The 26,106-nt window shown below is 36.6% G+C and overlaps 1 protein-coding gene across 1 annotated transcript in view; it reads right to left on the reverse strand.

Annotated features, from left to right (window-relative positions):
- Positions 1–3,294: 3,294 nt before the first annotated feature.
- Positions 3,295–26,106, reverse strand: part of IGF1 (insulin like growth factor 1) — a 45,115-nt gene continuing 22,303 nt past the window's right edge. The window contains exons 3-4 of the mRNA XM_009958491.2: positions 11,551–11,732; positions 3,295–3,354 (exon numbers count right to left, since the gene is read on the reverse strand). Of these exons, the coding sequence (XP_009956793.1) occupies positions 3,295–3,354; positions 11,551–11,732 (242 nt within the window). The remainder of the gene's footprint in view (positions 3,355–11,550; positions 11,733–26,106) is intronic.

The following is a 26,106-nucleotide window of genomic DNA, read 5'->3' on the forward strand; positions in this document are numbered from 1 at the left end:
ATTGGAGTTTACATCTATTCTAGAACACAAAAATCTGTGACTTCTGTCATGTGATTTACATGATATGGAAGCATGGGGAATGGGATAAAACACTTAAGTGATTTATAGGAGTCAATGGCATCCAGTGGGAGCCCTGTTCCTAAATATCTGGAGTGCTTTTGAAAACTCGGCTGAACCCTTCAATTTCTCTAATTAGAAGTTTTTCAAGTCAAACTACTTTCTGCTTTTGGGAGGAAGATGCTTCAACTTCTCTAAGTAGCACATTTATTGAGATTATTAAGATAACGCAGCCCCTTATCCTTCACACTGGCTGGTATATTGTGTGCTCCTTGCCCTATGGCTGGAGATTTCTTACACAGGTATGCATTTCCTGTCCACTCTCCATTTTCTGATCCCATTTATTCTCTAGTAAAGTAAAATGTTGCCTTTGAAGCCTGTAGCTATTCATTATTTATTGTCGTTTCTTTCAAGAATTGTTCTAACCTATTTAGACAGTTGTCAAGTTCTGATGTTAGATATTGCTGTCTACGAGTGACATTTTCTAACTATGATTTCTCAACAGGACAAACATGGTGGCACGAATGTGAGATGAATCTCAAGACCAAAATTTGAATTAATTTACAGGAATTAAATAGCACATTGATGTATGGTTATTCAGTTATGTTAACAGTGCATCAGTAAAATGTTATCTACAAAGAAACTCGCCACCACAGAGACCTGCAAATTGCTTTTTGTGCTCACACCTTTCCTCCCTCCTTCCTCCTTAGAACTTCAGAGGAGGCAGGGGACAGAAAGTGTCATGGAACATGAAATTGAAATATGTATTGTATCTGTGACATCAAAATAATGGCTTATTCTTAGAATGCATTTCAGAATTCTTAACAGCCATTGAAGTAAAAATACTTCCCTCTCCATCCCCTCTGCTAAAAAAGAGCCTGTAAGAGCTGTGGTAGATATCAGAATTGCTACCTCTGCTTATTGAATTGGTGGTAAATAATTTATGTTAATTAACCCATCTGTTTCTCTTTACTTTCTTGCTTTTTCAACATAACTATCTCAGTCAGTGACAGCTGTGACATACTCATTTTATTCATTTAGTGTTCTGCTTTTACATTGAGATGGCAGCCTATTGTGCCTATAAACATGCATCTCAGAAAGAGGTGGGTTTAAAGAATTGCATAGGAATACATTGCACTTTCCTTGGAAAAAATATGAAACTCATATTTTCTATGGGAATAAAAAGGAGCCATAATAATTTGTTAGAGTTTTAAGACCTATCTTTCCTGACTGTTTCACAAGAAACTATTCAGGAGCTGTACAATATGCAGTCTGCAGAGATTCTTCTCTTCTCTTCTAATCAATAGTTCAGTCGTCTACTCCTATGGATGTAGTAGTAAATAAGGCAGATTTGAGCCTTTAAAAAGAGATATTTCCTTTACAGATAGAATCTAACATCTCCCTAATTGCTCCCTCCATACAGTATTCTCCCTGCCCTCTTTGGGACTGGCGGAAGGATACTTCATACCCTGTCTGAGTTTACTGCGTGCAGGGTGATGGGGGGAATAAGTCTAGTGGAACCATGTTGCAGTTCTGGACAGGGTGGAACAGTGCATTCTCTCCTGCCTTCACTTCCTTTCTCTCACAGAGAAGTTTATCACTCACCGTGGGACACTTGACTACCTCCCCCCCTTTTACTGCATGGCCTATCTAGCACTGAGTTGATTTACCAAAATGGAGCGTAGGACACAGTGTTATTCAAGGTAGAATCAGTGCAGTACCTTTCAAGGTTACATGGCAGAGATTATCCAGAAATATATGTCTCCCACAAGAACGTGTGAAAGGCTATTGTAAGTAGCAGTTTGAAGGATGTTATGGTTCATCTCTTCTTGAGGACTCTTTCTACACTGTAATTTGGTGATTAGATTAGCTTTTCTGATTTAGAGAGAGATGCAGCAGCCTAATTAACAGTCAATCTAGTCGCATCTGATTCTGGGAAGAATTAAAATGGCAGAGAACTTGAGTAACCCTCTGTTATGTTTGACTAGAATGCTGGTGTTTCAGAAAGATTTAGGCCCTGATGGGCTACCCTTTGAAGTAATTTGAGGGGTGTCTTCTCCAGGCCTAGTCGTCTATGAATTGGTGTTCCACATAAGTGTAAGTGAAAACACCACCATTGAAGCATCTACAAAGAAACAGGTATCTGAACATTCTTTTGAAGATCATAGAATCATAGAATAGTTGGGTTGGATAGGAAAGTTATTTCCATGTTGAATTGGATGGGAAAGTTATTTCCATGTTGGAATCTGAAGCTATTTTAGTTCATTTAAGGTGAATATTTTTAAAGTATTTTGTTATTTAATCTTTGGCTTGATGTTTCCATATTCGCTTTTACCTATTACCGTTTTGACCAGACCCTTTCATGTAACAAACTATAAAATAGCACCGTTGTACTATAAAACAGAGATTTTTACATACTGTTTGATATATGTGTATTATTGATATGCTAAATTTTACATACTGCATTATATGGAGGAAGAAAGAAGTTACCTATACTGTTGCAACATAATTACCTGGAAGAATCATTAATGGTTTGAGAGCCTATGTATGCTTTAACTGCTTTTAAAAATCTTTTGTCTCACAAATTGCAATAAACTGCATCTTTGCAAGAGAAGGAAAAATAAAACTGTCTTAAAACGAATGCATCTATAACCCATATTCTGTCAAAATGCCACAGGTGGAATAAATGGATGATAAAACTGTATATGTTACCTTACTGCTGCTGTTACTGGGAATGTCAAACTGTGCAAATATGAAGGGGTAGACAAACAATGTTATCAGACACTGTAAAACAAACAGCCTGTTGCTTGTATAGAAGTGCAAATAAAAAAAAAACACCACTTAGACAAGGCTGATGAATGACTCCAGCAGCCAGTGTTCATAGGTTAATTTAGTGCAATTGGATCCATCAAAGGCCCATAAATTTGTAGGCTTTTGAGGGGCACAGGATTTTAAGAGATTTTGTGCAGGACATTTAAAACAGGTTAACAAACAGTAATATATCAACCACAGAATTTTTTAGCTCTGGGCTGGTTAAAATGTTCTGCTCTCTAAAGACTTAATACTGGAATGTTTAGTTGCATTGTTCACTGGGAGAATGCCCATTGGTTGAGATTGCATCAAGCTTATTAAACCATAGGGTTTTTTAAGTCTTCCAATGTTTAACAAATAATTTATTTACAGCAAAGTATCCTGCAGATGGCACATTCATTCTTCATTCTTGTGGATGGCATGTTCTTACATTCTGTAGTTTCTGTTTCCTGTGTTCCCTCTACTTGTATTCTTCAAATGCACTTCCTGAAGGCGTAGAAAAAATAATTACTCCAGATAGGTTTTAGTACACTGTATGATGACAAAATTTATGTTAGTGGGAAAATAATTACCCTGAATGTTGTAATTGTTAGAGCCCTTCTGCCAGTTCACAGAGAACTTAACTATACAAAACTCTGTACGCTAGATTCCTTGTTCTCCTAGACACGTACACTCCGATTGCTGTCATTGATGATCTTGGCAAAGGAAACAACTGCATACTGGAAGCTGGATGGGCTTAGACATACAGTAGGTACCAGATTTTCTTTCTTTCAGAACAAGGACATTTGCAAAAGTGGGATGTATAGGGGCCAGGGAACATTAGAGTTTTAACTGCTGGATTTAAGGAGCCTCCTGGGGTTTGGCACCCAGTGGTCAGAGGTTTTCAAAATTGCTGAGTAGGACTGGGTCACCTACATTTTGCATAAATGGCATATTAGATGTGTAAGGTTTTTGTTGGCTAAGTCCTTTAGGAAGGTGAAAAGTGTGGGTTCACTGCAGCAGCTGCAGCCAAATAATATGTATTTTCAAAAAGAGGTAGGGTGATGTGCCAGGCAAATCAAGAGGGCTTTGGAATGAATAATGCCCTCAGTTCACTGTTGTTCCATGCACAGGCCAGTTTCCAGCAGCAGTGGTGAGTGTGCCACATATCTTTCAGTTTGATTTCCTTATTTGCCATGCTGGTGAATAGTACCTGGGCCCAAACCTTTGCACATTCTGTACCAGAGTAGAGGCAGAATTGTTAAGTGACTCTCCATATTTTAACCCTCATCAGAAGTAAGATTCTTAGTTAACTGAAATAATGTCTGCTCTTCTAAGAAAAGCCAAGAATAAAAAATCTCCCTTAGAAAGGTGAGGCATGTGTGTGCAGCTCTACCACTGCATTATCTGCTATTTAAGCCCTGAAAAAAAAGGAAATGTAATCTCCAAAATTTAGAATTAATTTTTTGCCTGCTTTTCTGGTGGACAGGAAAAAAACGGAAGCTGATTTGGTGCATTATAGTAGTTTTGTTGGTTTTTTTATTAATTTCTGATATAAAATACTATTCTATATATAACTTTTCTATTTGCATCCAATATCTATTAAACTTAAATCAGAAACCAGCAAAAGTTCAAAACTTGAGCTTACATTCTGACTGATTTTGGATTCGGTTCTGATGGATAGGAGTTGTATTATTATTTTCAGAATAGAAAAAACCCTATGAGTACTAGTAATTGTTAAATTAATTACACAACCAACAAGTAAGAACATTGAGCCAAACTCAGATTTATCATTACTGACAAGCCAAATTTGTTAATAGCAAAGTATCCATAATAAAGAAATGTGTTAGGAATCAGCCGTTCTAGGTGTTCTTAGTCCAGAATGCAATACTAAATGAGGAAGAAGAGATTAATCATCTAGTCACTATTCCCATGATCAGTTCAGTAGGATATGGGCTTGTTGTCATCAAATTTTGCTAATACCTCTACAGAATATCTTCCTTAGCATGGATAGAATACAGATACAGAAATATCAACAGAATTCTGCTTATCCATAAATTAAAATAATTGTTGGTGTTTCATTGTCTATTTCTCTTCCAGCTTTTCCAAAACTACCTTTTCTGTCTTTACTTTTCCTTAAGTTGTACCTTAGTTTTCACCCTGAAGTACTCATTCTGGATGAACCCTTCAATTTTCACTGATTTTCACCAAAACCATCATTGCAGCACTTCACAGGAGTCTGCCACTGTTAAGGATCCTGCCTTGTGCTACAAACTCTTATATTGGTAACAACTAAGAAAACAGGTATTCCTTGACTCATCTGCCCTGTTTTTTGTCTCATGGCAACAAAGCAAAATACTCTCATCAGTGCTGCCCCTAGGTTCTCCTCTTTGGAGAGAGTTTACCAGCATATAGGAGAAGTTATATGCTACATTTTATTTGCGAAAAGTCATACATTCTTAAGGACTGCACACTCGTGATGGACAGTGAGAGCTTTATTATGAAACAACAGCGATTTTGCTTTGCAGTGGCTTTTAAAGTACACTTAGATTGAAAATTAACCGTATGTTTCCCAAATGACAATATAAATTCTCTCCACTACTATTGTTCTCTGACTTTAAAATGGCTATATCATCCAACTAAAGCAAATACTAAGACACAGGAGGGTTTCAGTTATACCTGTAATACTGACATGTAGATGGGAAAAAAGTTGTCATAATACACAGGCTAGCTTTGAAACTGAGGGAAGATGGCAGGTTACTTTTAGAACAGTTTCTCCTCTGGAATCAGCGTTTTGATGAATAACTACGAAGTGGCACTGGTGGTGGGAGCAGTAACATACGTGCCAGAAAATGCTTTGACCCACATAACACATTTTTTCAAGTACGCAACGTTGAGACCACTGAAAAAAAAAAAGTGTGAATGCCTGAATCAGGTTCCGAGACCCGCATTTGCTGTGGTATAGAGAAGCTTCCCTTATTTCTAAAATCTTTGAAAAAAAGGTAATTAGAAATAAAATCGTTATCTGTGATGCTTGTTTCATTATCAGATCCTCTGGGCTGATATTCAGACCCAAAGGATTTCAAGAGGACAGCTGCAAAATGTCAACTTTGCTAAGTCAATTCATAGACAGAGAAGCACAGACTTCTAAACTATCACCTTAAGCATGGATCTTTGGAGACAAGGCAGCATGAACGTAAGGATAACAACTACCTCAGTGATAGTAAAGGTTGTTTAACTAAGATGGAAGAGTATCAGGAAACATGCAGCAGCATTGTATCCTATTAGGATGGACGTTCTAACCTCGTATCGGCATTAAGACATCTCTTGCTTTATTAGTAATAAATGGAAAGTCTAATGTTTGTAGTAACAGACATATCTTAGCTATGAACTCTCTGGGGTCTCTGAAAGCTTTTTAGTTCTGGTGGCAGTGGGATCAGCAACATAACAACAAGGCTGTAAAGTAAGCAATGAGAGAAAACAAAAGGCCAAGTTCTTCTATCTGTTACACCTAAAGGTTCCCTCCTTGGCTTGGTAATGTGGTGTGGCTGTAATAGAAATTAGGATTAGTGCCATTGTGCATATTTTGGCCTGTAAATGTATCTGTGAGTTGACAGTGAGCCAATTACAAAAGAATCTGCCAATTTTAGAAAGATTAATGAGAAATGATGCAATTATTTTTTCTGTTTTCTTAGTGGCATTTTCTTGAAGTAAAAATATTAACATCTTTTCCCTCTCTCTTTTAGTCCCACTTAGTATTTATTTAAATTTTGAAGATTAGATAAAATCTGAAAAGGTACTGCTGGACTTGCTGCTCACAAACCAAGAAAACCTGCTTTGCAGTATCTCAGTTAGTGATAGCCTTGGCTGCAGTGATCACAATGTTGTGGAGCCTGGAATCCTGCTGAGCATGCTGAGGGTTAGGACTAAGACAAAGGTTTTAGATTTTAGAAAAGCAAACTTCAACTCGCTCAGAGCTCAGCTGGGAGGAATTCCGTGGGAAGCTTCCATGGAGGATAAAGCAGCTAGCGAGTGCTGGGAGTTTTTCAAGAATGCTCTCAAAGAAGAAAAAAGACCAGTTCATCCCCTTTAAAGGTAAAGGAAGTAGGCAGAGTGAGACCCCCTTGGCTTAACTGTGAGCTTCTGAGTCTGCTCAAAATCAAGAGAGAAGTGTACCAGAGATGGAAAAGTGGACGAATACCCATTGAGAACCACAAGGGTATTGCCAAGGTGTGCAGAGATGCAGTTAGAAAAGCAAAATCTTGAATTGAAACTGGCCAGAGATGTCAGAAACTACAAGGAAGGGTTCTTCAGGTAAACAACAAGCAGAAACAGAAAGAAAATATTGGCCCACTGTTAAACAGGAGAGGTGAATTAGTCACCAACAACACTGAAAAGGCAGAGGTTCTCAACACTTTCTTCGCCTCTGTCTTTACCAGCACTGTTGGGCACCAGGCCTTGGGAACAAAAATCCAGGTCAAAGCAAATACAGTCCCACCATCAGGGAATGAAGAGTTGGCATGTGAACTATTACATTAGCTTAAGCCCTGCAAATTGATGGGCCTGGATGTTATCCACCTGAGGGTGTTAAGAGAGCTGGCTGACATTGTTGCAAGGTCGCTTTCCATAATCCTTGAGAAGTCATGGAGATCAGGGGAAATCCCAGAAGACTGGAAGAATTCTAACGTCACCCCCATCTAAAAGGATGGCTTAAAGAAGGATCCTAGATATTATAGGCCATTGGTCTTACTTTAGTCCCTGGGAAAGTTATGAAACAAATCCTCCTGGAGGTTGTCACAAGCCGAATGAAGCACTTGACTGGGAAAAGCCAGCATGGATTCACCAAGGCAAACGATGTTTGACAAACCTGATCACCTTCTATGACAAAGTAGCCTGCTCAGTTGATGTAGAATGAGTGGTGGTCATTGTCTACCTGGATTTCTCCAAGGCTTTTGATATGGCTCGCCACAGCCTCCTCCTAGAGAAACTGGTGCATTATGGTCTAGACAAGTGGTCTGTGTGGTGGGTGGGGAACTGGCTGACTGATCACACCTAGAAGGTAGTGGTAAATAGCTCCTTTTCAAACTGGCAATCTGCGACAAGCAAGGTGTCCCAGTCTCGATATTGGACCCAATACTGTTAATAACTTCATAAGTGATCTGGATGGTGGGATCAAGTGTACCCTGATGAAGTTTGCTGGTGATACCTAACTGAGTGGACAAGTGGACACTTCAGAAGGAAGAGCCACTCCACAGGAAGACCTGGATGGGCTGGAAGAGTGGGTTAACAAGAACCTTGTGAAGTTCAATAAGGACAAGTGAAAGGTCTTGCATCTGGAAAAACATAATCCAGGAGTGCAGCACAGGCTGGGATATAGCTGTCTGGAGAGCAGCTCTGTGGAAAGGGACCTGGAGGTCCTGGTAAACAAGCTCAACTGAGTGAACACTGTGATGCGGTGGCAAAGCAAGCCAACAGGATGCTATGATAGTGATCAGTAAATGAGAAAAAAACAAATCGTCCGGGTTGGTTGGATTTCTTTCTTCATTTCTTTTTTGTGAAACTTTGAAGTATGTTGTGTACGTAATACCTCTAAGTAGATTGTAACAATGTGTTTATTTTTCACTTTTCAATATACTTTTATATTTATTTATGACTACAGGTCTTAGAACAGGACAAATGATGGTCCTATACAGAAAGAAATTGTTTCTTAGCTACAAACAAAACTCTACATATACAGCCTCTGTAATCGGACTAAAACTAGTTTTGCCTTATAACAGAAAATAGGCATTATTTTGGGTTCCCAGCCCACAGTAATCATTCAGTCCTGGCCCTCATCATTCAGATTTGTGCATGTCGTGTAGCAATGCCTATTTGTAATGTAGCTACTAAAGATCAGCATTAACATAACCTATAAACAGAAGACCAGCCCTGCTCCAATGAAGTAAGTAATTCTACCAAATTGTACATAGGAGGAATGATCTGCTCAAGGAATTGGGGAAGTAGACCACCTACAAAAACACTTAAACCAAAACCCAAATCCTGGATTTGTTGATTAAAAAGGTTACGAGGAGACGCCAAATAAGAACTATGTTAGAAGTATGAAAGGCGTAAGAAACTGATTGGGATCTGAGAGTAACCGTACAACATCTGCTATATTCCACTTAATCCTGCCTTAAATCTTGTATCTAAATAAGAAAATATTAAAGAGATCTTATATATTATCTTACATATATATATTCACTTTATATACAAAAGCTAGTATCTCATATATAACACATAATATTAAAAGAGAAAAATATTCTAAAGCAGAAGAAAATTGCTCAACTGAAAAATAATTCTACTTGAAAGTAATTATTTTTTAATTAAAATCAGTGACATATCAACACTATCAATTAGCTAAATGCATTCATACTGGGGGAGCCTATCCAAAGAAGAAAGTATGAACGTAACATTGTCTTTATTAGTGGAGGCACGTACAGCTGACTGCAAAAAGATAAAAGAAGAGAAATAATTGCATGAGAATATGTACCAGAGCTTTTTCACATAGTGTTTTTTTATGAATTCCATTTCCCTTCTCTTTCTTTCCCTTCCCTGTACTTTCCTTTTATCTATCATAAATCTGAATAATAGTTTCTCCTACCCTTTCTGTATTTTTGTTTCCTCAACTGAAATTTCTCCATCCACAGATATTAATGAAGATTTCAGGTTTTTTTTTCCCATTAGTTTCTGTTATTTTATTGCCAAGTTCCCATCAAGAAGCACTTATGACTTTTCTGCTTTTGTTCACCTCTTTCCTCCTTTTCACATCAATTTTCTTTAGAGGTGTTGTTTTCTTTAATATTAATTTTTCTCTAATTTTATTTTCTCTCCCCTTTACTCAAAATCCTGTCTTTTCTGTGTGATACACCATGGTTCATTCACTTCTTCAATATTTCTCATCTTCTCAGTCTCCTTGATCTAATTCCCTCCCCTTTCTTTTCCTCTGCTCCTCATTGTCCTTTTACTGCCCTCTTGATTTTTTCTCCTTTTAGTTTCTCTATGATTTCTTCTGCAGGTAGATTCTCTCAATTACTACATACTCCCTCTAATTTTTTACTTCTTCCAGTATCCCCTCTTGAACACTACCTCCCCTGCAGCTGCAGAAAGATGCAAGGCCTTTATTCTGTTCCTTCTTCTTTGTAAGGAAGGTGTTTTCCTGCTGATCTTTTGAACTAGGAAGAGGACAGCTGGCTAAAGAATGACATCATTCCTTTGCCCTCCAAGGAAAGTGGTGTGGATACACATCAGAGAGCTGGCAGGTATCTTGTCTCCTTCTACTTGAAATTGCAGAATGTTTTACCCATCACGTTAGCAACGAGTATGGGAAGGATCACACAGATTACTGGCCAAGTCTATTTTCTTCTTTTCCACCTTAAACATGTGTGCCCAGATATGAATAAACCACAAGGTTTTCTTGTCTATAGTTGAGCTTTACCTGAAGAAGACTTCACTTGTTGTTGTTTGTGCCTTTTAAGGTGTTCATGGCTACAGTCATACTTCCCAGGAATAATCATACAGCCACTACTTTAAAAGGTTGAAAACTCTTGAGGAAGAGGTGAAAGGATTCCATTCTATTGATTGACTACGGAAAGAAATGGATGCTGGAATGATTACAATTGTTCTTTTCATAAAGATAATACTAAGGAAATTAGCATATAGTGCTGATTTCCTGACTTCCTATGAAATCTTAGGATTTCATGCGGTTCCGTTTCTTATAAGAAAAAATTTTCAGATAACTGGAGGAGTGGGGCCAACATATGTGTAGGACAGAAAGGATCCACAGCAATAAAATATATCACTAGAGACTTATAGAAGGTGACAGATAACATGTGAAACAGATGTTCAGAACTCAAACAGGAGAGACAGTTGGACATGACCTTAATGGTAGTCTAGTCTAATATGGGGTTTCTGTACTCTATTGAGGAGAGGTGAGATTTAACTACATGTGTGTACAGTATATCTAGTATGACAGGAACAAAAATGTGGATACTCTGAACTCCACAACAATATAAATAATAACAATAAATATTTGAAGTGCTTGGAGAATACACATATTAACCATTAAATAGTTACAATGAAGTATGTAATGACTATCCAGTTAATTTAGTTCTGATAAATGATTTTTTAAAAGGCCAAAACAACGAGAAAAGAAAAAAATAATTTGTTCATTTATATGTAAAATAGAAGAGCAGCAGAAGAGCTGTGTTTTCTCTCTTCCTGACAAGGAAGAGTGAGTGAGGAGATTCTGGATAATACAGTTGTTAAACATTCAGTGTTTGCTTTCTCTTTTGAATGAAGCCTTAGGTGCTATTTATGATTGGATGATGTGAGTAATTGCTATTTACCACCCAAAGCAGGACAAAACCTCACAACTACTAGCTTAGCGATTCCATGTTTCATTCAGTGTTCTAAGAGATGAGATAAAACACACCATTTCCTACTTGTCCCTATCATAGACACTATCTTCCAAAACTCCACTAAATGTTAGTGTCCCTGTGGGCAGAACACATCTGTTGCTTGCTACGTTACTAGACTTGATAGAATTTTTTGTTCCTAAACTAGGTAGTGTTTTGGTGTTGTTTTTTTTTGGGGGGTTGTTGTGGGTTTTTTTCTTTCTTTGTTTGTTTGTTTTCTGTTTTGTGTTTTTTTTCCAGCCTGGCCTACCTTTTGTGCTTTTGGCATATCAGTGTGGCGCTGAGCACGTACAGAGCGTGCAGATTTAGGTGGCTTTATTGGAGCACAATACATCTCCAGCCTCCTCAGGTCACAACTCTGGAAGCAGCATTCATCCACTATTCCCTTGTGGTGTAAGCGTCTACTGCTGGATCCATACCCTGTAGGCTTACCTATTCAAAACACAAATGGAAAGTTTTTATGTTAGCAAGAAAATGCAAAGATCTCAGAAGCAATCATATTAAGTTGCATTATTTTAACTGAATCACCAATGACAGTTGTAAAGGCTGCCTGTGTGTATGTGTTCTAAGACCCTGTTCTCAAATACAGCTTTGAAAGATATTCCTGGAAATGGCCATCTTTAATCTCTGTCTAATGGTGTTTGTTATTTAAGCAAAATTTTATCTTCTTAGAAAAGTCTTACTAAAAGATTTTCTTAACTGTCTTGACAGTGAAAATGGAGAGGAAGGAAGCTGAAATCTGATATTTAACAGCCTTGCAAAGGGAATTTGCCCTTTAGCTTTTTGATGAAAACTGATTGTTGAGATGACTGAAGTGGTTGGTGTTTAGAGATTGTGGATCATGCCTGCGTTGTAGGCAAGATTTTCTAATGAAAAAAGTTACAGTGAGCCACTCTGCGAGGTCAGTGTGTTCTAAAGCGGAAATAAATACTGTAAACCACTGCATAGGCTGTAAGATCTGCAAGCTCAAAAACTAGTGGGAAGCTGGAAATAAGGTAACAAAGTAACCAATGAAATACAACAAAAATAGGAAGATAGTTGATGAAACAGATAGAAGCAGCAGATTTTATATTCTATAGCTTTGCACAAGATAGGAAATGGGACTGACATAGCATGGTCTTTCCTGTGATTTGTGTTTGCATTGGGCATCTGTAGAAACTACTTGATTGGCAAATTTTTTCACTCGGCTCCAGTAAAGGGTGACATTTTCATTCATAAAACTCTTACAGCCTTCTCTTTCTTTTCTTTTTTTTTCTCTTTCTTTTTTTTTTTTTTTTTCCCAGTGATTTATGATTTCTTTAGTAACTGTTGATTTCTTTCCTATACTATGCAAAAATTACAGACCCCTTGTTTCCTGGGCTTGTTTGTATGCAACCCAGTTGTATGTACTGTTGTCCTGTTACGAGTAACAAGAAATGAGGGAATAGTAAAATCACAAAAATAGGTTGCTGCTTACTTGCTACATCTGTTTTAAAATTGTAGTAGAATTTGTTTTCAGACAGTAAAATTCCAACAAGATTAAATGTTTTGTTTTGACATTTTCAGCATTAAATGTTTCTATTTACAGAATGATCCACACTGGTTAAGAACACAAAAATCCGGAAAAAAAGAAAGAAAATTGCACTTGGAGCCAAAAAGTGAAGGAACTCAATTCAGTCAGCTCTAATCAGTCTTTTGTTCTTGACTTTTTTTTTTTTCCTTCGGATTTATCACTGAGACCAACAATCTGTAATTAACAGAGTTTGGCAGGAGTTTACATTTTAAGAAGTTACTCAAGCTAGATAATGGATAAGGGTATCAAAAAAGATTCAGTGTCTTTGGGAAATTATTGTCTCCAGTGCTTATACAGCAAATTCTAGGTTAATATCCGTATTCTTGTCTTGCAGTTGTCAGTTTGAAGACAACACTGCATTTTGCAATTCTCTGTGATTAAAACATACGTACACTGATGGAGAACCCTTGAGGCCTTAGTACATCCGTAAATGAAAAGACCTCTAGTGGTAATGTATGTCTAATATTTTAGCCAGCAATACAGTCAGCTAAGAACTAACTATCCCTATGAGCTTTGTAAATCCAAACAACAGGTTTTTAAACGTCTTTTTTTTTCCATGGACTATAAATTAAACAAAAATAAAAACATGCTTACTAGGTATATTGCAATCCACTGAGGGCCTCTATGCTGTATATTGCCTGCTAAATTATTTGTTTCATAAGACTAAACAGAACAGCGAGCCAGAAGTAGATTACAGTAATATTTTGATTTGTATATGTTGTTTTCTGTGTATTACTGAAAAGTATTATAAATATTAAGACACAGAGTTTGGAGGGGTTTTTTCCATATAATACAATATTTATAATACAGAGTACAAGCTTTTCCCTTGAGATTTTTCTGAAGTCTGTTTATCGGGTTGTCTTAGCATAACACTTTTAAAATTTAGCAGTCATGACAAAATATGGAGTTTGTTTTGCTCCCATTGAAAACATGGAAGGGCAAATTCTGTCTCTAGATATGCAGATCTAACTCTCTGTAATAGATCCAGCTGAGCTGGAGGTACAAATAGTTGATAAGTTAAGCTTACCTTTCTTTGCTCAGTCTGCCAATTTTTCATAAGCAAACACACTCTAAAAGCTCCTGTTCAAAAATTTTCCTTCAAATGGTATTTCATAGCAGCTAACAGGCATAGATGTTTGGTTGATTCCCTGGCTACTGCTAATAGTAAAAATAAGGATGGACAGTTCATTGGTTAGTTTCATCTGGCTTATCATGACCTTTCTACCTAGAAAAGAAGTTACCTATTAAAAAAAAAAAATTCTATCAATCCAGTAGAAGATTTCAGGATTAGTAATATTTTGCACTTCTAAGAATCTTACAAATGTTAGCTCCTCATGACATTCATGCTAAGTAGATAATGTTACCTCTAGGTGACAAAATTTAGAATGAATAAGATGAAATGTGTTGGCCAGGAGCTTCTACGAGTTAACAGCACAACCTGATAGAAGAAATCTTCCTTCTTTGAGCAGCAAGATTATAAATGTCTAATGACTGATAGCAGCACTTTTTGTGGGACCCATCAGTGTATGAAGGGGTTACAAAGGAAGTAGTCAAATGAAATGTAAATTTTGCAAGGTCTCAAAATTTACATTTAGCTTTGTCATGATTAAAGCCAAAGATGAACTGATTGGTAGAGGTAATTTTTTGGGGGGAAATCTTTCATGTCCTTTAACAACCAATTGTTCTTTCCGATTTGTCTGTGTTGAACCTGTACTTACAGAGAATCATTTTTATTTTGCCATTTTAAATTTAGCTCTGTTATATAATCTGGTGTTTCTTTCCTTAATTGTTTTTTACTCAAGATATAAGATAAAAGAGTGACATGCAATGGGTTATACAGCGTTCTACCAGTATCATTTCTTGTACAAAATTTTTGGTAAATACAATCATTTCAACAGGAATACCCTTGATCTTTCTTTGATGGTACATGAAGTAGAGGAACTACAGCCATGTACTCTAACTTTTAATAACATCACTCATTTATTTGTGTATGATGTCTTCCCAATAAGTCAAGTAGGAACTTAGACAATTATTTTGTTATTAGGAAGTTGTCAATTTTAGAGTTTTATTCTCATCTAGCTGCAGTCTTGTTTTCTGATTACATGGAAACTGTTTAACTCTTCAGTGTCCGAATTTGACCATTTATAAAGTTGATAAAATACCTCGAATAATCCACGGAGCATTGCCTATCTTATTTAGTAATCAGTAGCAACATTTCTTCTGCATTATCATATGCATAAATAGTTATTACAAATCCTGAATCCTGGAATCTTTCAGGTGAAAATCTCAGCGTACTTCACAATTATTTTTACTGTGGCCAAACTAAAGACATCTATGAGCTGGTTTTCTTTCTGGCAGAGTAATAACTTTATGAAATAGGATATAATATCTTACAGCTCTTTAAAACTTGTATGATGCATGTAACGAGTTTGGAATGGAATCACTAACACATCAACAATGTGGTCAGCAATGATACTTGATGTTTATTTATAGACTTAAATATTCCTGTATTACACGGCATACTAGATGCTCATCCTTCATAAAAAGTTAACATTAGTATTATGAAGTGAAATGGGTTTATGTTTTTTCTTTAAAAAAAAAGTTTTCCCAAGATTTCTGAAAGACCTAAGCAATCAAGTATACCTAAAATTCATAGGAAATAAAAAGTGATATTACCTAAAGTGCTGTACAACAGACAGAGCAAATACATAGAAGAAAATAGGAAAAATTTTCTTTTTCAGTAATCATGATTCTGGACTCTACTTTTGAGAAGTACCTGATCTCTAAATTAATTTTAAACCAATAGATTCTAAACTGCTGCTGTCTTCTTAAGTGCTGCAGTATACAAAGATATTATCACAGACAAAGATGAGATAAAGGTTTACAAGGAGATACTACCACTTCTACGGATATTATCAGTATTTGGCCCATCTTCTTCTGGAAGGACTGCAGGGTCAGACAGTCCCAGTTCATCAAGTTACCAGAGTATGCGCTTAGACCTAGGCAAACGTGCAAGCTCCTACACAGTCTGTTGGACTAAAGCACATATTCAACAGTAAGCACATACCTGAGTGCTCTCCTACATAGAGACTGACGTAACGAAGCACTTAATTTCTGTACCAAAATCCATATTAGTAAATAAATGTCTGGTGGTGCTGCATTTTTGATACCAGTTTTCTGTTCCTCTTTTTTTTTTTTTTTTTTTTTTTTTCTGATATTGCCTTAAAGTATTGACTGATCCTGCTGTGTCAGTATACTGGGCTCCCGTATAGTTCTTTCTCATCCTTCTGACACAATTTGCGTGCTGCCCTCCAGGTGTTATCAAAAAGTTCCTTATATTTACTCAACTTTCAAAGTGCTGCCTGTGGACACATACCAGTCCTAGGCATTCCTTTTTGCTGATGTACACTGATTTCCTTTGAGGTTTCTTTCCTTTTTTGTCAGCTGCTAGCTCAAAAGAGGTTCCATATCATGTAGGTCAAAGTTTACTTAACAAAATTTTTGTCTCTTATTTAATCTACTCTACCAAATATGTGAATGTTTTTTCCATGTGCTACAAGCAGATACAAAGTCTAGTTACACTGTGCTGAAGCCCCCTGAAAGCACGCCAAGGTACAGAATTGTAGTACAGCTGGCTTCTGTACTAACAGCACTTCCCTCTAAATAATGCAAAGTCAGTGGAGTCATTCAGCAGGGCTTGTTTATGCTTGATTTCTCTGTTCCCCCACTTCCCTCCAAAATATCTAACTGGTGCTGCCATTGGTTCTGCTCTACTAATGGTTTCAATGTGAGAAGCATTAGTGTAGGTGGACTATAGAAGTTTCAACTATCAAACTATCTATCCATTCTGTGGAGAATTTTAATCTACTGTTGTAGCATTAACGTTAGAAATGAGAAATAGCCGAGGATAAACACAAAGCTAATATACTGTTTAGAGGACTCTAGGAAGAGCTGGGGTAATGTGTCCTGGAACTTTTATGTGACTCTCTATATTTGCTGTACATAGTGTCTTTTTTAGCCCAGCAGTAGAACCTGAGAATATCATTTAGACTGTAATTCAGAAAAACATCATAAACCTGAAAAACAGTGAACTTATTCCTGACCCACTATTAGAGTCAATTTTCAGCTGTAACTGCAGCTTTTAAAGTCATGTGAAAGGCTATTGACCTGTCAGTGTGCCATAATCTTGTACTGAGAAATTCGATATGTTTCAATCAAAATGTCAGGGTAATACAATTTATACAATTTTGAAACATTGATAGCATTTTTGGGGTACCTCTGTAAGGCATCCTTCAGAGAAGTGTGATGACAAACAATTTTCTCATTTACTACTGTGTCTAGTTCATAGCTTACAGTATCCATATGTATGTAAACATACCATGAGGCTGTAGGTCTGTCAGGCAGAATTTTTCTGTGGCCTGAACAACAAGGCTGACAGTCTGTGGTGCTATATTGCAATCTAGTAACTGAACAAGCACATCCTGTACACTAGATCCACACTGGGAGCTGGTGGTTGGAGTATTTTCGAGTTGCATGTACTGTCTGCCTTATGGTGGCAGAGAAGACTAGGGATGCTGAGCTTGAGAATCATCTTACTCGGCTTTACTATCTAAAAATTAGGGATCTAGTTTAAGATAGTCAAGTCCACAAGCAGGTGTGTCTGGAGAGTGACTTATTCCTGTTTTGAATTAAAACAAAATGAACCCTTGTTCTCTGAAAGGGCCCATGTTCTTTCACTGACTAGAGATGAAGCTACTTGATCTAGTCTTAAAGTATATGCACAACTTCTTCTGGGTAACTGAACTCAAAGATAATGAACTCCATTGAAAGTGGTTTGTCTTAAATCACGAAATTTATGTCACTGGTGGAGAATAAAGTCATTCTCTTCTATTTCCATTCTAACAATTAAATATAATGACAGACATTCTAAAAACCACACCAGCCAGTCTACTGTTTAATTATGTACCTCCATCACTGTGTTCTGTGTATCAGGCTAGTATTCTTGTCTATTTTTGCATTATAAATGCATGCATATGCAAAATAAGAGATTGTTGATAACACTTTTTATCTCCTTGTGATCTTAGACAAATGGTTTAATGTTATACTGGTAATACTTCTTGAGGGTACTCTGGAATTTCTAATCTGTATTTGGAAAATTATGAGTCAATGCTCAATCAGTAGGAAATAACTGTATTTTGATACTTCTATGAACTGTTAAAACAAACAAACAAACAAACATGCAAACAACAAATCTTGTGAACTGTTGTAAAGTCCCTTAGCAGAAATACCTCAAGGTTTAAACATCGCAAAGTAGGCAATCTTATTTTCATATAAATATGTGCCATGCATTTTGAAGCTACAATATTTAATACTTAGCTTCCATTTTCCTTCAATGTTTTGTTAGTGCCAAAAAATAATTATGCTTAAAATGATTTTTGTTTGTATTCATCAAAATGAGCATGTATTAGCATTTATAAATGCTCAATCAATGGATGCCCTAGCTCTGAAGTCTAATTTAATATGCATGAGAATAGGCAATAAGCTTTATCAGTACGCACAAGTAAAATCTTTATGAAAGCATATGCATTTGTTAATACTGAGATATTCCACTAGAGCTACTGCTTTCTGGAATACTAGATTGCATTAATTACTGAGTCTAAGGTAAGAAGATGTGCTCATTGTTAAAGACTCATTCCTCTGAAATTCTAGGTGAGGAAGATTGGGAAAGCATAGGCACTCAGTTAGTACTGATCTGTAAGAAAAATCTATCAAGACTTCACAGAGTGTTTTGCCTGAAGAATAAAGATGTATAAACTGCACCTTATGAAGAAATTAAAACTCTTTGACATTTCAAATGGAGAGTAAAGAACTATTTCACTTCTTTAAAGTTAGTCAGCAAACAAGTATAAATTTATTCCAAAAGGTATCTTAATTTTTAATTTGTATGTCTGTGTTTGTTTAGTCTGCCACACAGTTGAGGAAGGTAATTTTTTCCTCTAGCGATATGCTTTCAGAAGCCTTTTTTTTTTTCTTCATTGTGTATTTAATTGGAAAAAAAAATCCTGTTCCTCTAAATTTATTTCCAAAGTACAGCACTTGTAACAATTTCCTCCCCATATAGCTGCATTGTACTCTGCCTGTTTTATGGAACGGCTGCTTTGGAGGCCATTAAGTACACTAAGCATGTGATAGAGCCATTATGCTTCACACAGTAGTTCTTGAGCCAGTTGCAACGTGTGAAGAGAAAGACCTGTAGTTTTGTGAGTATTGCACTGGGATATGAAATGGAAATTTCAGAGTTTAGAATTCTTTTGAGGGAAAAAAATGGCAGAAAGAGTGGGAAACAATATAATGTATTATTTTACACCAGTTCAGTGCTCTAGAGGGTGAAACCTTGCCAATCTAGCACAATTTACAAGCCTACGTCAGATTCCAGGGCTGGAAAGTGCCAGATGCTGCCAAAAAAATATATACTTTGGCAAGGGAAATGCTTTTCTGGAAAGAAATTCACTATTACAAGGATAGCCAGGTTTATCAGTGTTTAGGACAAGATAATTAGAAACCAGTAGGTCATTGTTTGAATATTGCCCCCGATAGTGCGTCAAGGACAATGGTAATACAGTCATCCATCCATAATGAGCATACATTTTCTCCTCTTCTTGTATATGCTGTCACAGCAAATAATTACTGCTCACTGTTGTGTGTGGTGGAAGGATGATCAATCATGACAGGACCTTTCATACCCTTCTTATTCCATAGCCAATGTAAAACTTCCTTTAATTTGGATTATCAAATGAATTACAATGCAAAAACTATAATTAGATGGAAACCTAGCATCACTGAAGTCACTGGGAAATCTTTTAGAGCAGTCCTGACAAATCAGTTGCCAGACATTACTTACATATAATCTGATCCAAGGTCTATTAAGATCAATGAAATAACATCCATTGCCCTTAGTAAGGCTTTGCATCAGGATGATAATGGACGATCACTTGCTTTTTCTTCCAACCTTACAGTTCAGTGAGTAAATATCTTAGCGGCATCTAGAGATATTTGCAGGGAATGGATGTGATGTGATTCCTTGAAGGAGATAAGAACAAAATACTAATGTACAATATGAAACAGAGTGACTGCTATGTTGTTAATGCCACTGACCACATAACAAGCAGTACATTACCTTGCACTAAGAAACCAGGGGGAGAAAGATGATAAGTAAGGGCCTTGCTCACTTCTCACTTACACTAGTTCAGTATTTGTCTAATGCAGTTAACTTCAGTGGATTTACTTGAATGTGCTCTAAGCTTTGAAGCTATAAATTCTGTTTAATAAGATCTGATATCAATGATCAGATATCATTGCCGAGGTCTTTCTCAGCAAGAAGCATCCAACCTTGTACAATGATGCAGCAACAGAGCATAAGGAATGAAAAAGAATCAACTTTGTACCTGTGCAGTATTGTCTGAATCTTGTTTAGACTTTCAGTTACTGAACTTTTCTGTACAAGTCAGAATGACATTAATTACTTCAAAAACTACTTTTACTGTGGTAAGTGACTTAATGCTTTTGATAAAAGTCCAACATGTAGTTTTCTTACGGCCAACATTTTAAATGTGAATTATTTTCCAGAAAATTTATTTCTAATTGTCTGCTACTTTTTTCATATTGGGACACTTTTACTTGTGAAGATTGACTTACAAGATGCCTGATTAACAAGGACAAATTAACCACTACATTCAGAAAGGGAATTAAGACAGAAAGATTAAGAGACATTATCTTCACTGATTATAAACATTATCATAAAAAAAATTATCCTAAATTAAAAGAGCTCTTCGCAGAGATAGATAGTACTTAATTTAAGTGATATTTATGGAATCGACCTATCAATAATTTGCACAGGAGAAAGCTGTGACAGTGTCAGGAACCGAACCTTCATTGACATAAACACGAGGCCAACAGTTTAACTATATACCTGTCTTCCTTTAACCTTGTTTTTGAGTCAGTAGGGCATGTAAAAATCTTGTTTATGAGTCAGTAGGGCATGTAAAAATCTCATCTTGAAATGAAACATTCCTTTGAGGTCATGATGCTCCTGTTAAACTTGTCTAATGAAATAAAAGAAGAAGGGAAACTTTCCAGTGGAGTACAAAGTCATTAGTGAGTGAGGATGAAGTCATTGGAATGAGAAAGGGACAGTGAGTTGTGTCTGGAAACAAAACCAGAACTAAACCTAGCTGAAATATGCTGTTATGCTTGATTTACCTTTCACTCACAGTGGTTTTCTACCAGTTGTAGCACCATTCTTTAGTGATTTAATACTGCAACAGGAGCTGGGAGAATCAGTTCTAGTGGCAGGAACATAATGAAAAAGAAGTCTCTGCTGAATAATAAATGGATCTATTCTTGTTCTCCTTGACCATCCAGCTCACCTTGTTATTACTGAAGACATGCAGGAGGATTATAAAGGACACTGGTATAGTGCAGAGAGAAATTGGTTCCAGTATATCTTATATACCAAACCTACGGTTTCTGTAGGATTGTTGAAAAAGGAAGTGCTTATAGGCAATAAAGCTGGTTTATGAAGCAAATAGGAAGCAATCCTTCTTTTACAAGGCTGACAATGCCCTCTCCAGTCACAGTTTTTAAAAGGGAATGTGGTTTCTGAGCAGATTTTTTTAAGTTCTCACTTGCTAAGTTTCAATGGCCTTTTCAGGGAGGTTCATTTCAATTTAAAGAGAAGTTTTTCTAAGTAACCAGAATTATTCTTTTCTTTTACGATTTCGTTTCCAGCTTCTTTAGACTTGATTAGTGATTGAAACCTCTCCATCAGTTAAAGATGTGTTTAAATGGCTTCTCTTATTTGGCAATCTTGCCGTCCTTTTTTTTGCTGGGTTTGTTCTGTGGATCACACAGGAATAACGTAAATTTTAAAAGGGCTGTGGCAACACTCAAGTTGGTCCAGCTTTTAAATTCCACGAGCTCCCTGACTTCTTTTGACCCACAACTTTGTGCATCCACCATCATCTGAGCAAGGGAATCCAGTTCAGCAGAAAAGAAGTAGGATGAATAAGTATGCTCACAATGGTGTAGTCTTTTTCATTTATCTCATTGGTGTACTAATGTGTAAGCTTAACGGTGACTCTGTAAATGCTAACTCTGTTAGATGTGCTTCAGTCTACAAAATCATTCTTCCCAACATTGGGCTGGTATTTTTGCACATCATGACGTCCACTTCATCAGACTGAGTCTATCCTTGCTCAGGAGCTATGGTGGTTATGCAAAAAAAAGGTATGATGGAAAAATGAAAAAAAAATTTCTCTTAAGCACACTTGGCCAGTGGAGGGCTTACATGTTATCACAGAAAATGAGAAAGTAGATCCAAGTAATTCCTATGAAATGCACTTCTAAATTATCTTTTATCCCTGTATTGGTTATTAGAAATCACATCCATTTTTAATTCTCAAGCCTTCTATACTTATCATTCAGTTTTTATTCCTTTGAATGCTAATAAATCTCAAAGCCTGGAGGACTTTGAAGAAAGCTTTTGATCATCTGAAAGTATAGATTCTGAGTTGTGTCTGAAGATATTTCTTGGACATAGGCATCAGTATTAAGGCCTTTGCAAATATTTTTGTTGTGAGTCTTTAAATATTTACTTCTGTAGTTACAAGTTACTTAGCTGTAATTGAAATTAATAATCCAGTATTCAAATATGACATTAAAAGGAAAGGAAAATTATGTTCAGGCATGCTCTGTTGGTACCCAAAATTTGACTTAATAAGATCATAAATATTTTCAAATAACTGTTCTTAAGTAGTTAATTGTAGTTAAACCTACAATTAGATCTGATATTCATATACGTGAGCAGAACCAAGTAAGATAGAAAACAACACTTCCACACAAAAAACCCGCACCAAAACACCGAGATCCTTGTAATTATTTCTTCTTTGCTTCTTCTGTCTAATTTGATAGAACTAAAGGAATGGGCAAATGTCTGGGAGAGGTTAAGTAATTTTCAGATATTATATATGTGCAGTTAAAAAGTGGGAGTTTTTTATAGCATGTGCAAATTAACTTTGTCATTAGCCACTCAAATGCCATTAAAAAGTGGAATACTCTATGCAATTTCTTCTGTCTCTGCCTCCTAAAAGTGCTATTGTATAGTCATGTTAGTACTTGTAACTTCCTGCACTTTTAGTGTTTATGCACTTCGAGTGTGGATGCAGATGCCAGCAGTACAGTATTTCTTTCTCTTAGTCCTTCTATACAAAACTTTTTAGAGTTCTTTCCACTGAGAGTGACTTTTGAATAAAAGATGACCATTGCTCTTACTGAACCATTGGTTGAAATGTATACCAAATGAAAGTTTTCTGTGATTTGAGAAATTTGTATTAATTTTTCTCCCCTTGTTTTTTGTTTTACATTGCTCTGAAATCCTCTTTTCTAGCCAGAAAAGGACGTGCCAAAATAACCCAAGGAGGCTGTGCAACCTATCTGGAAGTGAGAAGTTCAGCAAGTTTAGTGAGAGTGGCAGTTATGTAAGATTTCCAGAGTAAGGGCTTTAACCAGGACAACTTTAATTTTGCAGAACTTTCCCCATTTGTGAAATTCAGAAAACTTTCAGGTCTGCATCCAGGATAAAATCCTAAATGGAAATAAAATGAAGTCATTTTCACAATTCTCTTTGTCTAAAATGGGTCTGAGTTTTCTCTTCTTTGCTTCTAAATGGTTAGCTAAACTGCATCTCTTGTGATTTTGCTTAATTATTTGCAATCTCTCCTCATTTGTCAGTTGCTTATGACTCTCATGCATTACTTCTTCTTTTCTAATGTCACTTCATAACTTTTCTAATGAATTTCTGAAACTCTTTCCAGCATTCTAGGTATTCTTTGTTTATCCCTCTAGCAGTTAGACAGCAGGGCATTAAATAAGTTGTTATCAATTCAAACTTCATAACTGTTTTGACTTTCCATCCGGCATCATAAAACAGCTATGCAATCAACTGCGATCACATTAAACATTAAAAACACAAAAATAAACCATTGCATATGGTTTTCTCTGTACAACTTCAGAACAATATTCATTTTAGACCAGATAAATTTAACATATATCTCATTTAGAATTAGTGACAATAAACTACAATCAAAGTAAACTTCATCCTTGCTGTTTTTTCTAATCTTAGTGATACAAAGCATAAACTAAAAGTTTTGGTGCAGGAAATAGCTGCATACTATGGACCTATTTGGGACTGAATATCTTTCTATCCTTCCGTGTCTGTCTCTATTTGCATGACTGTGAGCTTTTGCCAACAGCTACTAGGCAGTGTCTTGATAGAATACTATAGCGACCATAGAGGCATATGCTACTGATCCAATGGCTTCTTGTGTCTTCAACTTTTTGTATTATGTGAATGTTACATGAATTACATGCTGTCGTGATATATATAGAATTTTTTTACTCTATCATACGAGATAGAGTGATGGAGATGTCGTAATGAAGCCATATCATGAGCAAAAATATCTGAGCGCTGGAATTCCCTATACATTATTTATATTATAGGGCAAAATGTCTATGCCTCCAGAAGATTTGAGTGATCAGCACATAATAGGTAAAATTTATCCTAGTACATGAGATTTACAAAAAGGCTTTCTGTCCTTTAAATGCTTGTAATCAATTGTTCTTAAGGTCAAGGCCTACTGAAAAATTTAAACAAAATATTTATCTGACAGGGACTGCTGTTTTTTTCTGCATAATTCTCAAGTTTTTGGAGTCCTTTTTCAATTAAGACTGGTTTTATGGCTGGTCATACACTAGCCCTGAAATCACATTATCTGTAATGCCCATTAAGACTAGCTGTAAGTATATACACGTTTTTTCCCTCAGTGTTGAGATCCAGGAGTTAATATAATTGCTGCATCTTCTGGCCAGTGTGTGTTGCTGGAGTGCCTGGAGACTGACAGTGGCATTGTATTCATTGTTTTGCTGCATTATTTGTGTGCAAAATATGGGTGGTAGGTTCAGTTGCTTTTTTACACTAGAGGGCTCCTTCACACTTGGTTAGACGTGTGGCAGCACCTACAAGTCAGAGCAGTGGAAACATGCTGCAGTGTGAGGGTATGCCTGCACTATAGTACATAACAGGCTCACTGTGTCTTTGCTTCACAGAAATTGCTTCTGCGTATCATGATATTGGCACCTCACTAGCAATATCAGAGAGGCTTGTGACAATTTTCCCTGCTTCTTACCAAAGTAATGTGGAAAGAACTGAAACACTTCGGGACTATTTCTGAACAAAGAGAAGTTAAGATTCACTCCCTGTTCTGTTTATATATACAAAGGAAAATGGTAAATGCCATAATCAAGCCAGCTGGCAAACTGAAAATCTTAACTTGAATGTTTCCTAAAATTATGGTCACTAGGCAAAGTTTTCGGAGGCTATTGAAAATCATGTCAACTTTTCTTTCTGCTGTTGGGGTGGATGAGTTAATTTAATTTCAGTAGTGGGATCAGTATTTCTGCAGGTTGAAGAAAATGCTTATGCTAGCTCTGGATGTTGTAGTAGTTTTCCTGTCATTATTTGGATCTTGGACCGCAGTGGCTCAAATAACAGACAAGAACTAGAAAGGGAGAAGGAAGCCTAACTGTTGGAGGAAGGCATCCCCATGTGATAACTCCTCTCGACCTTTTTTTGGACCAGAATTTCAGATAACTTTGACCTGCAAATACAGTTCTGGAATTTGAAAGATAAAGTGGTAGAGAAGGTTTGCAAATCAGGAAGTAAAACACTTCTCAAATATCTGTCCTGTACTCTGTCCTTTGGCCTCTTTTCTGCATTATTAATAGTTCTCTTAATTGTCTATGCAGAAATTTCTTAGGATTAATCAGGGTAGGCTTTCTTCATTTCCAGTTTAAATGAAGTATTATGGTAGAAAACCAGGAGAATTACAGACAGAAAAACAAGAAATTTGCAAACAAAAAAGCTGTGTGCTGTAGTTTGGTAACCTTTTAAGTTTCTAAAATAACTGAACAGTGACAGGGGTTGTGTAGTAAACAGTGTTGTCCACTCAACTAACAATATCAGAAATTGTTCCCAAAACACTGAGTTATGTGGATATTTGAAAATATTGCTACTGATCTCCACAGCTTAAGCACTTAAGCCCTACCCTGCTCTTTGTCAGCTTCATGCTTGGGAAATGTCGCTGGAGTGACAGCTGGTGGAGTGAAGGCAAAGCGCAGAGAGGAAGCTCTGAAAAACAC

Source organism: Leptosomus discolor, chromosome 1 (genome assembly GCF_034619465.1).
Source record: "Leptosomus discolor isolate bLepDis1 chromosome 1, bLepDis1.hap2, whole genome shotgun sequence".
NCBI classification, from domain to species: domain Eukaryota; kingdom Metazoa; phylum Chordata; class Aves; order Leptosomiformes; family Leptosomidae; genus Leptosomus; species Leptosomus discolor.